We start from the raw sequence: 15,885 nt of genomic DNA on the forward strand, positions 1-15,885 counted from the left end.
CGCATAGTGTAGCCCCAGCCTTAGAGATTGAATACTTACGTATACTTATCACGAGAATAAAAGTCAAAATTTTTATTTTTACTGCCTTTTTTTTATCTATTTGCATTGCGTGTTACGTAAAGTGCTTCGAAGTTTGAAAAAGGTAAACACGTATCGATATACTCGTAAAATTTGGAATTAATTGTTTTCAATACATCTAATTAAAATAAAGTTAATCTATACAAATATAAATTAGTACTTATATGTATAAAAATAAAAATGTCAGATTAGTAACAGAAGTAAAGAGAAAAGCGCGTGTCGTGAATAATTATAATAAAATTAATTGGAGTATAATAAATAAATTTAACGAAACTAGGACTGATATATTAATGCGAGATGAGAAATCGTCATTTTTCAGCGACGTTCCTAATAAATATTGATCAAACAAAATCTCGTCATTTCTTTAGTTTGGCTGTGACAATTCTTCAGAGAATAGACAATAGATAAAAGTGAGAAATTCTGTAAATATGTAGAACGCACGATTAAATTTCGCGTCGAGCATAAATTCTTCGTGAATGTATTGATTAAACTATGGTGCGATTTCTGCGGATGCCAATCAGGTGGCCGGGCTCGTTCATCTCGTGAGGGGTATGCATGTCGATAACAGAATATCGTTGAATGTGCCGCTTATACCAATTCCACTACACCTATCTTTTAAATAGGTTCGCTCGAGCCAGGGAACATCGAAGGGCCATTGATTAAATCGCAATTCTCGCGCGTCTCTTCTCTAATCTATATTTGACATTACGAGGATCAAAGAAAATCCTTTTTTTTTAACTTTTCGACTTTCCGTTGACTGTTTCAAATTGCAACGATAAATGCAATAACAATATATATAACAAATATATAACAGGAATAATTTTTATATAAGAAAGATATATGGCTTTAGATATATCGGGAAAGAGTGAATATATATGTGTTTCTTTTTTTTTGGACGACGTCAAGGACTTTCATGTTTTACAATTTTACATCGATATTGGCAAATAAACGGCTTTCAATTGCCTAACATACACGAAATTACATTCACAATCAGACAGTGTCCTTCCTAGACTCGATTCTATCCGATTGTTGTCAAAATATAGATATACTTACATGGAGGCTTATATTTATTCAATAAAATGAAGAAAATATAGCGTGAAGAATAGATTTTAATACATTATATTTTGTTCTATAATTCCCACACTCTTAATTACTCGCTAATCATTTTTTATTGTCTTAACAAGTTTTTCTACTAGTCATATAATTCTTATTTTAATTTTCTTTCAAGATGAAAATGATAAAAAAACTCTTTGATAGTAAAACTCTTCGCGCGATAATTTTTTAAGATTATTGATACGTAAATTTTATTTCCAAACATTTTAACGTCAATAAATTTTTACTTAATAGTTTTACCGTTTGAATCTCTCTAAACTTTCGAAATTCTCAAGTACTTACTCTTCTCTGGCATAGCAAGAGTAATTCTCGTATAACTGTATTGGTTTATAAAGAGAAATTGTAAAAATATCGAGTATTATGAGTGATTTTGTTCATTTTGATCAATCGATTCCGAGCTAAGCCGCGCCCGCGCCACCGCACCACCGCACCACACCGCCGCGGCCGCACCGCAAAGATGTGACATAATCGAGCGTCGTTTCGGCTACATTTTTTCTTTGCACGTGGCGCGATTTGAAAGACCGTTCCCCACCTTGTCTGAGATCGGTCCCTCGGGCGGTTGACCTTGAGACCAGCTGACAAACCGAGGAAGACGAACGAGGAGAAGGAGGAAGAGAATTGCGCAACGCTTCGAAATATCGTGATTTTGAGACCGGCCATCAAGATCCTCGTGTAGTCTCTTTGTCTCTGGTAGAGAAGTAAATATTGTCGAGTCTAATGCAACGTGTGTAAAACTATAATATAATAAATGTAGATTCCTGTATTTTTGTCTTCTAAGATTAGTTTATTGCTATTAATCGAAATTAAAGACATCGTCAAAAATATTTTGTCAGAAAGTCGAAATAACTTTGACTTATATATTCTTGGAAAGATAATATTATACAATAAGTATATTCCGGAATCATTGAGATTCTTAACACTTCGCGGACACCGTGGGCCTTTTAAGGTACAGTCGATTTTTTATTTATTACTCCCACGGGAAGGGCTTCAGCGCTCTTGGCAAAAAAAATTACAACATTTTCAGCCTCTGTAAGTATAAAAATCACTTTTTGAAACCTTAAAGATGATACATGAATTTTTATAGATTTTTTGTAACACAGAAACGCTTTCAAAAACCCTTTAGACTTAAAAGTGTCCCATGATGTCTGGGCGAGTGTTAATCACAAATTTAAATCGGTTTTTCATCAACAAAAGTTCAAAATTTCTTAACAAAATGCCATTATTTATCAGAATTCTTTAATTACTAACTAAATTTATGAGTTATCATTTATGTATTACGATTAATATATACGTTACGTTTACATGTTGAAAATTAAGTATATTAATTACTACTTTGTACTACTAAGTACTAAAACTATTTTATCGTAATTATTGAGTGACATGTCGATTTCCGATCTGCTCTCTCGAGCTTGTTTCGTTCGCCGAACAATATTTGCTTTAGCATTCTCTGCGTTCCTCGTCTTCCGACTTCTGAGTCGTCGATATTCTCGCCGTGATTCTTTTCCGAATTGTCCATGTTTTGGCAATGATCAACACTTTATTAACGGCTATCCTACGGAAAATCTATCTTCGCGGTACGTATGCGACGTAGATGGAAGATTCGGTTTCTTTCGAAAGAATAATCTGCGATATTTTACGACTCGACAGAGTATAACTCTTCTTGACCACCAAAAAGGTATGTGCGACTAGGTCACGAGACTGATCGTAAGTTTTTATTTCGTGAGAAAGAAGTAGCTTTGTCGATTCGTACAGTTGCAATTATTCTTGTTTTCTAATCGATATTTGGCCAATTTGATATCTTGTTTGAAGACTTGTAAACATTTGCGTTACATCGGTGGATAGTTTTGGTGATGAAAATTTAGAAATTTAGATACTGTACTAGAAGAAAAGAAATGTGAAGAGACAGTTACACTTGGTAAGACGAAGAGTGAGATCAATCGATATTATAGAAACAAAAGGCGCATTTATAGTAGTAAAGGTATAGTGAATTAGTTCACGTTCATCGCAACACATATCAAAGCTTTCGGAAGAGCCGAAGGTATTCTATATTCTCCTCAAGTGCACTTAATACATCGGAAAGATTCTTATGGTACGATATATGTGTATGTAATAATCGAAATGGCGAGAGCCATTCGTGCGACTCGCGAAATAGCAAAGAAACAACGATGTAATGTTTGTTACTCGTTGCAGAAATGAGATGAAAGAGAAAGGGAGAAAGAGAGAGAGAAAGAGAGAGAGCGCGAGCTAGGCCATCATCATAGTCTGAAAGCGGCAGTAGAAAAGACGAGGTGGTAGCGGGCAGCAAGAGGAGAAGACGGGAGGGCGGGAGAAACCAGATGGGAAGGGGAGTACCGAGAGAGGATGGAAAGAGCGCCATGTTCGCCCTCTGACGCTCTTTTGAAGGTCAAGGTTTTCCGCCCCTCGTTGACTCAGAGAGAGAGAGAGAGAAAGAGAGAGGGAACGAAGGGAGAGAAAAGGGGAAATAAACGAGAGAGAGAGAGAGAGAGAGAGAGAGAGAGAGAGAGAGAGAGAGAGAGAGAGAGAGAGAGAGTATAAGACATATACTCGCACACATACATACATGCGCGCGCGCGGGGGGATACTACGGTAAACGGTGGAGGATGGTTTAGTCGTAAGAGGGATGAAGAGAGAGAAAGAGAGAGAGAGAGAGAGACATCGTAGGGAATATGTACGTGGGTGGTCGGTCGAGGGTAAACTCTAGGACAGAGAGGGGGAACTATAGAGGGTAGCGAGAGCCTGGTGCCCAGTATTTATAGCGCTTGCGAACCGGTCGATAACGGATAGCGACATTGCGCAGTTGGGAAACCCCTGCGTCGAAGCCTGCCCACGCATATCGCCCTCTTGCCACCCCCTCGCTGTTTCTACCAACCCCTTTCGCTTTGACTCGATCTTTTTCCCTTCCCGCCCATTCCTTCCTCTTCTTTGTCTCTTTATTAGCAGCTTAAATTTAATTTTTACTTCGACGCGGAGAGTAAACGTTTAATTATCTATTGTGTCGTCCACTCTCTATATAATTTTCCTTTTTTTTAGGTCTCTTTATCGGTAGATTTATTTTTATCCTTGTTAGTACTAACTTATAACTATACTCCTGTATTTTATATCTTCATTTTTTATGTGTACCGTTTTGAGATTTTGTGTAGTCTTAAAGCATGAAACATATACAGATCAATCTAATTCTTCAATTGCAGATTCTTTGATCAATTTTAAGTTAATTTTTCCTTAAACATCAAGATATTTTGAAAGAGAAAGAATGATGATAAAATCTCTTGAAACTTGCTTTTCCATTCTTGTTTGTACTTAATTTTTGTTCAATATTTCTAAATATTTTTAACGTTAATTCTTAAATATATCTTTAGGTGTATACATATTTGTACTTCTAAATATGATCCTGAAATTTTAGGTGTGTCCTGAATCTTAAATTTTTTAAAACTTTCTCGAGAAGCAAGAATATTTTATTTTTTGTTAAATTAAAATGTCCCGGCGTAAAATAAAGTCCTTTGACACTTCATACGTAGTTATTGGATGCTTGGCAAGAATATTTCCTCATATCTTGATTAATAACGGATTTATACTTTATCTTTATGCATCTTTACGTATCTTTAAAAAACTTTTGTGTTTGTTATATCGGATATCATCAACATTAAACTTACCTTTGTAGAATTCTTAATAGCAAATTCAAAGTGGAGATTGCTGTGCTTATTCATATGCGTTTTGTATCGAACACGGCACGTTTGTCGTCTTTAAAGTACCATAATGTAAAAACTCTAATAACTTCCTTTATATGTTTCCCTCTCGTCTTCTGTTTATCTATCTTTTTTTCTTAAATAATTTACCGGCAAACTCATTGTGAGCATGTTACCTACTCTACTCATAGTTCTAAGTATAGCAACCTTATGTGTATTTTCGATGCAATTCATGGGGCGCTTTATCGGAAAATGACCGAATGGCGTGGCAAGAGGTGTTAAATTAAAACCGCGATCGATTATCTAGAATAAAAACTGTTAATAAAGATCCAGAGTGATTCATCGCGTACGCGTAATAATTTCGCCATCACATTTTATTAATAAAAATTCTTATAGTTAAAGAATTATTAAGTATTAGATAAAAGATGAAATATGTGTATGTGTGTGTATTTGTGTGATTATATATTTATCTTTTGAATGGTAAGCGAATATTTGGCACATGGAAGAGGGGTTTTTCTATTTCCCAAAAAGGTAACGTTGTACTCGTAGATATTAATATCTATATTTGTGAAGAAGATATACATGTATGTTACACACATATTACGAGAAATTCTTCCTAAAAGTCACACATATACAGATACATATATCATTTATACATGCATTTTAAATTTAAGTTCTACAGATATTTAAATAATTGTTCAAAAAATAAAAATTTCCTTCAGTTTCTGGCGCGTTAATAATATTATTTTAGAAATATAATTTGCTTGGATGAGATGCTAATGTGCCACAAAACATTGTACTATAAAATATAAAACGTAACATGTACGAGTGGATTTAAAAAGTAACGAGCATTATACGCTTTATGGTGCTTCTTGTTGGATTCGCTTATGACTAAAAATTATTCGCTGTCTTCGTATTTTGCTCTTCCTGATTGACAGCGTTGTACCGATTATTATTACCGGATAATTAGACTCCGTATTTAAGTGTAATTCCGTGGTACATAATACCATTGTAAAACTACAAAGTTTTATATGTTTTGCTGTAATAATTAATCGTGAATGAAAGTGCGGAGAATATCTCGATATAGACACACTCTCGTTTGAAATAATAAGAAAAGAATAGAGAAAGTTAATGCGGAGTTAACGCGACGTGAAAAAAAGGAACGAATGAAAATTACGCGATGCTCGCGTTAGTTTTTAAAACGTAACCCGTAATTTCGTTTCTCTATATGAGTGTGTTTTTTACAAAGAAAAAGATGATCATCGATGTATGGATAAAAAGTTTGGTGGTATTAAAAGTCAAGAAAACTATGTTTAAAAACGTGTTTAATGTTGTTTGTATTACCAAGTGAAACTTTGACGTTTTCACGCGAACATTCTGTACAACAAGTTGCAAAGCCTACTGTAGGAAAGGATGGATTCATAGGGGGTGGGGGCGAGGGAAAATAAAGTAGCGAATCCGAGCGAGATAATCACGGATAAGAGTGAGAACAGGACGAAAAGATAAAAGGATAAAAAGGGACTGGAAAGCGAAATAGGGCGGGATAGGCAGGATAGGAAAAAAGGACTCGGAGTAGGCGGAGTAGGCGGAGTAGTGCGTCGATGATATAGTTGGGGGTAAGTGCATTGCCATCCCTTTCGTCCTGTGCCGGGGCGTATCGGGGATGGTTGGCCGAGCTCTCTCTACATTCCCTTCGAAGAGGGAAGGGTGGGAGAGGGATCGTTTTGGTGCGATGCAAATAGTGAATAGTTTGTGAAGATGAGCACCGGGTGGATCTTATCGGCGGGATAACTTGGCAAGAGTGCAAAAATTATCATATATTTTTTCTGCGTTTTTTTCCTTTTCAAGGATCGAAATCAGTATAATCAATGAGTCGAGATTTCGATGCTACGATCATGAAATTGTGATGCTTGCGGTTCCATTTTCTTTAATTACGGCAGGAAAAGTTAAGTTTACCGAGATTAGAGCAATATCTCTCGCGCTATGTAATTTGGATAGTACGAATCCACAAGTGGACGATTCTTACGTATATTTAAATATATAATATTTAGTGTGGTTTTTACTGGAATATAGACTAGAATATATATCTTGAGTTTTGCTTTTCTCAATGTTGATTAATCTTGAATTTTGTCAAATTTTGTCTGATTTTTTTATCTCAAAGAACAGGGACTGATCAAATATAAGGCTTTAAAATTTATCTGGCAACTGACCGATAACTTTTCAATAATTTAAATTTTAGTTGCAACTTTGCTTCTACAAGAAAGATTTTGTGTTATCCCAAAATATTTGTCATGTCGCATCTATGATATTATGTGAGTTAGAATCAAAAGAATTAAGCAAAAATAACTTACTTGGACATCTGAATTTTCGAGTTCTCAGGCTCATCAATAGCTATTCATTCATCGTATCAATTTCTTCTGTGAGGTAATCTCACAGAGGAAATCTTTATGCTATAGATATAGATATACATCATACAACTGAGAGAAAAAGACAAAAGATTGATGATTTATAAGAAATTAATCGAAGAAACTAATTTGTAGCAAACACTAACGCAACCACTAACTGTCGATGCAACTTACTTTTCATTTCTCTTTCCTCCTTGTTACGGGGGAATAACATTAATACAAATTTATCCGAAAGATATGGAGAATGAGCGGTGGAGGTGCACTGGTGAGAGGGTGGGTGCACCCTTTTCCCCTTTCTCGACGAGAGGTGGTACGTGCTGGTCGGGGAGGGTGGTCGCCCTTTTCCGAGGAGAGAGGAGGCAGCTTGTTGGAAAATTTACGCCGGCAGCGGATGGACCGTTAAGGTCGCCGTTGTCTTCTCTCTTCGGCGCCGTCGCCGTCGCCGTCGGTGCCCTCCTTCGTAAAGGTTGCCAGCTGAGAGCGACGTCAGCAATGAGAGTAGATCGTAGTGTTGTCCCGGGGTTATGTGTTCTTCTTCTATCACTGCGAAACGTGGACTCTTAGAAAAGGAGAGAGAGAGAGAGAGAGAGAGAGAGAGAGAGAAGCATGCTCTCTCTCATAAGACGAGCAACCAATGATCCTGCATAAAAACAATTGACAGGATGTAGAGTACGGTGCAATAAAATATAACCAATTTCAATAATATACACTATAAAAACCAAGAACTAGCGCAACTTAACTAATAATAAGTACAATGAAAATAGAATATGATAAGAAGCAAGTAATTCCAAGCGAACTAAATAGTGTATATAAAACCAAGAACTAAAGCGCATCGCAATCTACAAACTAATAACAAGGTAAGAAAGCACTAAGCCCTGTAGCAAAAACTGAAAACTGATGTTATCCAATTCCATGCGCAAGCAAGTCGATATGTCCACAAAGGGAATTAGCGTAAAATTTGAGCAATACGGATAAGAAAATTTACATGTTGCATTATGCCGAACGATAAACGAGCTTAACAAGATCAGTATCGGAATCAATATGGATAACAGGTTCACCATCGGAATATTTAGCACATATCTGGCCGTTCGTTACCCAGACATACTTATACGACCTCTCCTTAGCAATACTCTTAGCCCGTTGTAATATATCATATGTGCTCTTGGATAACAATTCATTGACATAAATGTTACAATCTGAGTTACCACCGCATACGTCTTTTCGTTTAAGTACACCCTTTGCCCGCTTTTTGGAAATAACAAGATCGCGAACGGCACTCGAGGCCAAGGTAACAATGATCGAGCTAGAAGATCTAGTGTTTTCAATGGCAGACTATTTATAGGAGTGAAATTTATAGAAATTGAAGTAACGAGCGAGAGGGAGAGAGAGAGTGAAAGAGAATGAGAAGAGAGAAGGGGATGGAGAGAAAGGGAAGAGAGGGAAGATGCGAGACAAAGAGAGTGAAATCAGCTGGGAAAAACGGTGTGGGATGCGTGGGTAGGAGAAAGGAGATGCGAGCAAACGTCATCTACGCACTCTTTTCCTGATTCCGTTCTTTCGATCCGAGATTTTAAATCTCTAGAGCGGTGAACGATGAAGGGCAGAATAATCAGTGAATTATTTCCGTGGCGTAATTGCTGAAATAATTTCTTGCGGCGGAGGCGATAATTTCTGGCAATACGCACGTCGCTCTATTCTTAGATCGTTTAATTCTCCAATAAAGATCTTCTTTTGCACGATTTTAAATCTTCTTTTGCACGATCAACGAAAGATATTCTCTATACTTTAAAGATTTATTTAGAAAACACGGTGTTTTTTTAAAAGAAATATTTGATAAATATGTTTTTTATAACGTTACTAACTGTACCTTGGAATTGGGATGCAATCGTTTGATTCAAATTACGATGTATTTAAGTGAAAAATTAGATTATATTAAAAATTACGCCATATTATGATAAGTGGACTTACAATAACTCATATGAGAGATAGCTATGTTGCGATGCAAGCTCTAATAGATGTATTTCTTTTCTTCATTACTCATTGACGCAGATCTATGGCGTCGATAATGCTTCTCGCGAGCACTCTCGAGATCAGTCGTACCGCGTGAAAATGATATCACGTCGATATTAGATTATCGCGGTGCGGGCGGTGTCACACATCGACGAAATCAATATCGAGTATGAGACCTTGAATCCCAAGGACACGTACGGCGAGATAAGCTCGTCGGAGGCGCGACACGTGCAATTCGCGATCATCCAATTGTTCGTCACTCATAAAAGGATCGATTGTTATCGTTAAGGGAAGACGCACTTCATAGAAGATTTTGCTGTCTCGTTGCATGTTCGAGTGAAAGATCCTGCGATGTGTGCTCTTTGCAAGTTTTAAAACTTGGTTTTGTGATCAAAGAAAAAATGTTTTATTATTATTACACATATTATATTATTTATATTGCAGCGTTACTTAAAACCCACAAAGATATACACGCAAAGCTAATTGTATATTAATTATATTGCGAATTAACTTAAAAAAAAATTTATTTTACTGATAACAAGATAATACGGAAGAAAGTACATCATTTTTGTGTACCTTTTTGTACATGTGTACCTTTATGACAAGTTTTGATATGGCTCATATATGTGAAAGAACAGTATATTTGCAAATGTGTGATATGGTGTTCTTATTCTCTTACCGGTAATTTTCTTATCTAATCTATAATGTGACACGTCAAGAATTCTCTGAAACATAGTTGCATTTCTGAATTTCGGACGATGCAGTTTCTCGCATTTTATTTTCTTGCCGCGCGCAAATGATTAAGCTGGCGCTATACTATGCGCGATTCGTGATTCGTGATTTGCGGTTCGCCATTCGCACCGATTCGCCAGCGGAGCGGTTTTTTGACGAAATCAAAGAAATGAATCTCTTCATTTCTTCATCTCTTTGATTTCGTCAAAAAACTGCTCCGCTGGCGAATCGGCGCTAATGGCGAACCGCGAATCACGAACCACGAATCGCGCATAGTCTAGTGCCAGTTTTACGGTTTCTCTAATACATATTTTCTTTTTTTTTCTCCATGACTTTCCAGTCTTTGTTTGATTTCCCTTTGTTTTGTATATATATATATATATACGATTAATTTGAAAGTAGAAAAGGATAAAGGGGAAAACGAGAAATAGAGACAATAGAGACAAAATTGAAATGTTTTTTCTAATTACTAACTTTGCTTTTTTTTATTACCAATAACAACTTTGGAGGCATTCCTGGAGAAACATTGCAAACGTTAAAATTTATCGTAATGTTATCCGCGGCGTTGCAGCGGAAAACATTGAAAATAATGGCATGTAGTTTATTTAGTTATTTCTATATAATGATGAAAACAATGGTTTATATTATGTTATCAATTCATACACACATTCGCCATTTTGTTAACTTTATCGAATTTATTCACGCGTATAGTTGTGACAATACGCGTATCACGAATACACTAGGCACATAGCTGGTTTTCTTCCGGATTACCGTCATTATCGCTTGAACGAACGACGATATGGCAATAAATGACTGCAGGGTAATTAGTGCAACTACTTTGTTTCAATTAAATGTTGAAAGAATTTAGCTGATGATGCGAGTTGATAATGAAAGAGAGGAAAACGAAAGCGAAAGAAAGAAAATGAGAAAAACACTTGATTTGATAATTATCGTAAATGTAAGTGTGAGTAGTAGATCTTAAATTGGTATTCACATAGGGATGTGAGTGAGTGTGTGTACGTGCGGGCGCGCGCGCGTGCGTATGCATGTAAGTTCATAATATCGTGAATTAAACGCACATTTGGACGATTATTGGTGATGTCAACCGTCGCTGCGTCTTTGATCGAAAATGAGATTTCCCTCTCGATAATTCTTAGCTCCGAACGGAACTATGAACCATCTCCCTAGTGTTACATTATCAATCGTCCATTAATATGATGACAATGTGTATCGTGTATTTCTAACGCTGTACCGTTTCGTTGTGGATTTCAGTGAGCAGACTCCATTGCGAGTCGGAATCATTCAAAATGGATCTCATCCTGGACATCAACAGTTGGTTATACCCAATGGACCTGGGTGAGTCTTTTATAATTGCCAAATTAATTGCTTTTATTTGCTGAGCGATTGCGAAACAAAAATTGTAACATGTTCTGTCTTGCAATATTGTTCTAATTGTGATAATGCGTTGGTCATATTGAATGTTATTTGACACATAAAGCGTAAGATGTATGAAAAAAGGAAAATTGAATTTTTTTTTTAGAGAGATTTATTTGCAATTTTGTTAAAAAAGAGAGTGCAAATACGAAAAAAAACTTGGCTATTATTTGAAATTATAGTTTCCAGACAAAATAATTAAATACAGATAATTGAATTGTTATATTTTTATACAGTTAATACCTCCATATTTTTTTTACACGATTTTCGATGTTCGCAATACAGCTCGAAATAATATTTTTTTAGAGTAACATTTGGATGATTACAATTTATTTAGCACCTATCTAACTACATAACACTATGTAGTATATGTACATAATTTTCCGTCATCTTTCACCACAAAGTACATTATTGTCTCGAAATCTAAATTAAATTTTCATTCAGAAATCTATTCGTTGAGCAAATGGAAAAATATATTGTATACGGAATATTGTTCCTTTGCTTCATGCGAACATGCGCAAAAGTTGTAATTTCCGAGTGAGCTATAGCGTATTTCATCAGTTTTTTATATTTCCCTGAAACGTGAAAACCAGTTCTTCGATTTTGTTCCATTTTTAACGTTCATACTGGGAAGCATGTTAAGAGCAAAAGCTCGCGCGCGATATACGTCTGATAGGCTTTATACAGAATGTTTGGAAAAAACGATAAAATGAGCGAACTAACAATAAGTATAATGAACGGCAAAATTATTTTTGTGCGCATATCTATCTATATATATAAAGGAAGATGTCCTGACTGACTGACTGACTCACTGACTCATCAACGCCCAGCCCAAACCCCTGAACCGAATTTTTACCAAAAGTATATGAAATAGGGGTAGAATTTTCCGGGGAGTGCCACTATGTGTATAGTTTTTTGTTACCGATTTCCTGGAAACCGGTTTTTCTAATTTTTCTAATTTTTCGGGAAATAATTCACCGAATCTCAAAGAATTATAGATCAAACAGGGGTAGAATTTTCCGGGGAGTGCTATAAAGTGTATAATTTTTCGTTACCGATCTTTTTGGAAACCGGTACCGAAATTTTTTCAATTTGTCGGGAATTAATTGACCGAATCTTAAAGAATTGTATATGAAGTAGGGATAGAATTTTACGGGGAGCGTCATGATGTGTACAGTTTTTGTTACCGATCTTTTTGGAAACCGGTTTTTTTAATTTTTCCAATTTTTCGGGAAATAATTGATTGAATCTCAAAGAATTATACATGAAGTAGGGGTAGAATTTCCCGGGGAGTGCTATAAAGTGTACTATTTTTTGTTACCGATCTCTTTGAAAACCGGTTCTGAATGACCGAATCTCAAAGAATTGTACATAAAGTAGGGGTAGAATTTCCCGGGGAGTGCTATAAAGTGTACTATTTTTTGTTACCGATCTCTTTGAAAACCGGTTCTGAATGACCGAATCTCAAAGAATTGTACATAAAGTAGGGGTTGAATTTTCCGGGGAGTGCTATAAAGTATATAATTTTTCGTTACCGATCTTTTTGTATATATATATATATATATATATATATATATATATATATGTATATAAAGCAATATCAAATACACATATTAGAGTGGAAAAGTTTGCTTATATAAAATTACGTAAAATATTTTTCATTTAAGAGAAAACTTCGTGGTGCATTTAATTATGAAGTAGAGTAGATTGAAGTATGAATTATACGAAAACTTTGTAACTCAATTTCTTTACCGTTTAAATTATTTTACATAAAATTAACACATTATTCTACCAGATTTATTAAATATAATTTAATAATAATATTTAATTTATAAAATTGTATGTTTTATTAATCACACATCTCTCTCTCTCTCTCTCTCTCTCTCTCTCTCTCTCTCTCTCTCTCTCTTTTGTTTGAGAGACTTAAAGCAATTTTGATACTAGTCTTGAACTTTTTTCCGTGCGTATATACTACTGTTATTATTACTATTAGACTTCTGTACAGGTTGTTTCCGATGTTTTTAGGTGTTGAAAGATGCATAAAAGATCTTTGTCGTGTATTTTGAATTGCGTCGTACAAAATTACAGTTTGGCGTTTATGCACGGACATAATCTTTCGAAATCTACTTGGCAACCGTCGTGAGCGGTCGTGATATTCGGCTTTTCTCGCATGACTTCCAAACTTCGCCAATGGCACTTCCGGTCTCTTTCTTAAACATTGAAACTTTCCGTTTCTACATGGATTCTAAAATAAATCGTTAAATTTTGTGACCTTTTTCGCGGACAAATTTACAGCGTTTTTTTAGTTGGAACGTCAAGATATCGTCAATAGTTTGCGAAAATTATGAATAGCCGAAAATAAGAGAATTTAATAGCAGAGAGTATATTTGAAAATAATATATAGTAATATATTAATTAATGCTATATAATTAAATAATACATTCGTTAATATCTACATAATAAAGTACTATGGGCTTTGTACTTGTCGAAAGCAACAATTCGAAAAACACAATACTAAACACTTTTTTATATAATATAGGAAATTTATATATTTTTCAAATATATTGCAGTAATTATAATAATACATAAAAAATCTTTCCTTACTTTTATCTCAAATGTGAGCGTTTCGTTCACGTTTTCCAGATTCTTGGCAAAAGATGCATAAGATTCGTTTCTTTCACTATTTATCACTTTTTGCACTTCCGTCGTTAATGCGAATCCCTTGCATTTGTCGTTTAAGTTGTCTCCGACTAAATTGTGATATGGCACACGATATAGTAAAACTTGGACAAGGTTTGTAGCAATATACATTTTATTCGCATAAAAGAGCAAATGTATTTGACTAAGGCCAAATTGAGATTGCAATAGCGTATTTCTCTTTATGACAGACATGTTTGATCTCGAAATATTTCATTTAGACATGACCATTTTTTTTTTTAAGGAAATCAAACGAGTAAATAACATTTTTAGACACTCATCCGCGCGCGTGCCGTCATGTCAGATTTATTATATATTCCAAAGAAAACAAAAATTTGTTTTTTTAACAATCTTATATGTATAAATTATAATTGATTTTATTTGTACTTGTAGATATATTTTTAAGCACTTTTTATTATATTGTGTAGATATTTTTTATATATAATATAACATGAAAACGAGTTTTAATGCAATAGAAAAGTTATATCAGTTAAATATTTTTCAAGAAATTCTATTTATTTCGGACATTTTTATTTTGATCTCATCTGCAAGAAGCAACTTAAAGGGGCTACAATTTTAATTCATAAGTAGACTAGAGATTTTTCAAATCTCGTTTTTGCACTACGACGACGATATTTGTAATGTGACAAATGAAAGTGATACGATAGCATAATGTTTTCTCTCAATTCACCCCTGTGCTAATCACGCTACGTGCATAGAAATAGTTCACCCCCTAACGTCTTTTTTCCAAACCCTTCATCTTTTCGCGATCGTTCGTCCGGTTATATCGAAGATACGATGACGTGCGATTTATCGTTGAGCCTGGCCATCTTGCTTCAGCGAGAGCACGTTGCGTCCCGCCGGAGAGTTGCGCGATCGTGGCGATTAATGCTTCCTCGTCTCTGAACTTGACCAATGGAAACTCGAGCTGACCGAGTCCGACTTCGAGGCTCGTCTTGGCTCCGCCTCTGGATTACCGATGCGGCTGCGGCGATTGGTGAAGTTTGTCCGAACTGAAGTTTGTTCAAACCGAAGAGCTATAATGCCTTCCTTATTTCGATGCAATCTCTACTGTCGGGTCTGTCGGGTCGCTATTGCGAAAGTGTTTCATCCCTTGAAAGTGTTTCAACTCCAAAGTGAAATTACATTGAAGTTGTTCATCCATAATTTTTTTAGCGCACATGCGCCCACATGCAACAATAAACGTATTTAATATGTATGTCGCAGATTACATTACTTGTCATTACATGTCGTTGCAAAGTAATTGTACAGATATTTTAAACAAGTTTTAAGTATGTTGAAAAGTAATCTCTCTCTCTCTCTCTCTCTCTCTCTCTCTCTCTCTCTCTCTCTCTCTCTCTTTTTCTCTAATTAATTCATGATGTATATGTATATGCATATACATCATGAATTATCATATGGCGAAATATACGAATACAAACCTGTGGTCGCATCTTCCAAATACTCCTATTTTACGTTCGGTAAAATGTAGCAGGGGGAAACGGATGAATTACAATAGAGAGAATACCAAAAGAATAATTTGTTGTATCTCTAAAATCTGTTACGTTGGCGTTACATATTCTTAAATTGGATTGTTTACACGTTAGTCCTAAATCGCAACGTGCGTATTAGTTACAGAATACATTCTATAGATATACATGGATGGATAAGGAGATGGGGATAGCTATATATGTTGTATTTGAATATACAAT

The 15,885-nt window shown here is 35.4% G+C and overlaps 1 protein-coding gene across 3 annotated transcripts in view; it reads left to right on the plus strand.

The window, feature by feature from the left end:
• Positions 1-15,885, plus strand: part of Rpb8 (DNA-directed RNA polymerases I, II, and III subunit Rpb8) — a 55,313-nt gene that overhangs the window by 10,275 nt on the left and 29,153 nt on the right. For all 3 annotated transcript variants that reach the window (XM_071715414.1, XM_071715416.1, XM_071715417.1), the window contains exon 2: positions 11,315-11,398. In XM_071715414.1, coding sequence (XP_071571515.1) covers positions 11,315-11,398 — 84 coding nt within the window. The remainder of the gene's footprint in view (positions 1-11,314; positions 11,399-15,885) is intronic.

This window comes from Temnothorax nylanderi, unplaced genomic scaffold (genome assembly GCF_030848795.1).
Source record: "Temnothorax nylanderi isolate EJ_2023f unplaced genomic scaffold, tnyl_v1.0 TNYL_tig0163_pilon, whole genome shotgun sequence".
NCBI lineage: Eukaryota > Metazoa > Arthropoda > Insecta > Hymenoptera > Formicidae > Temnothorax > Temnothorax nylanderi.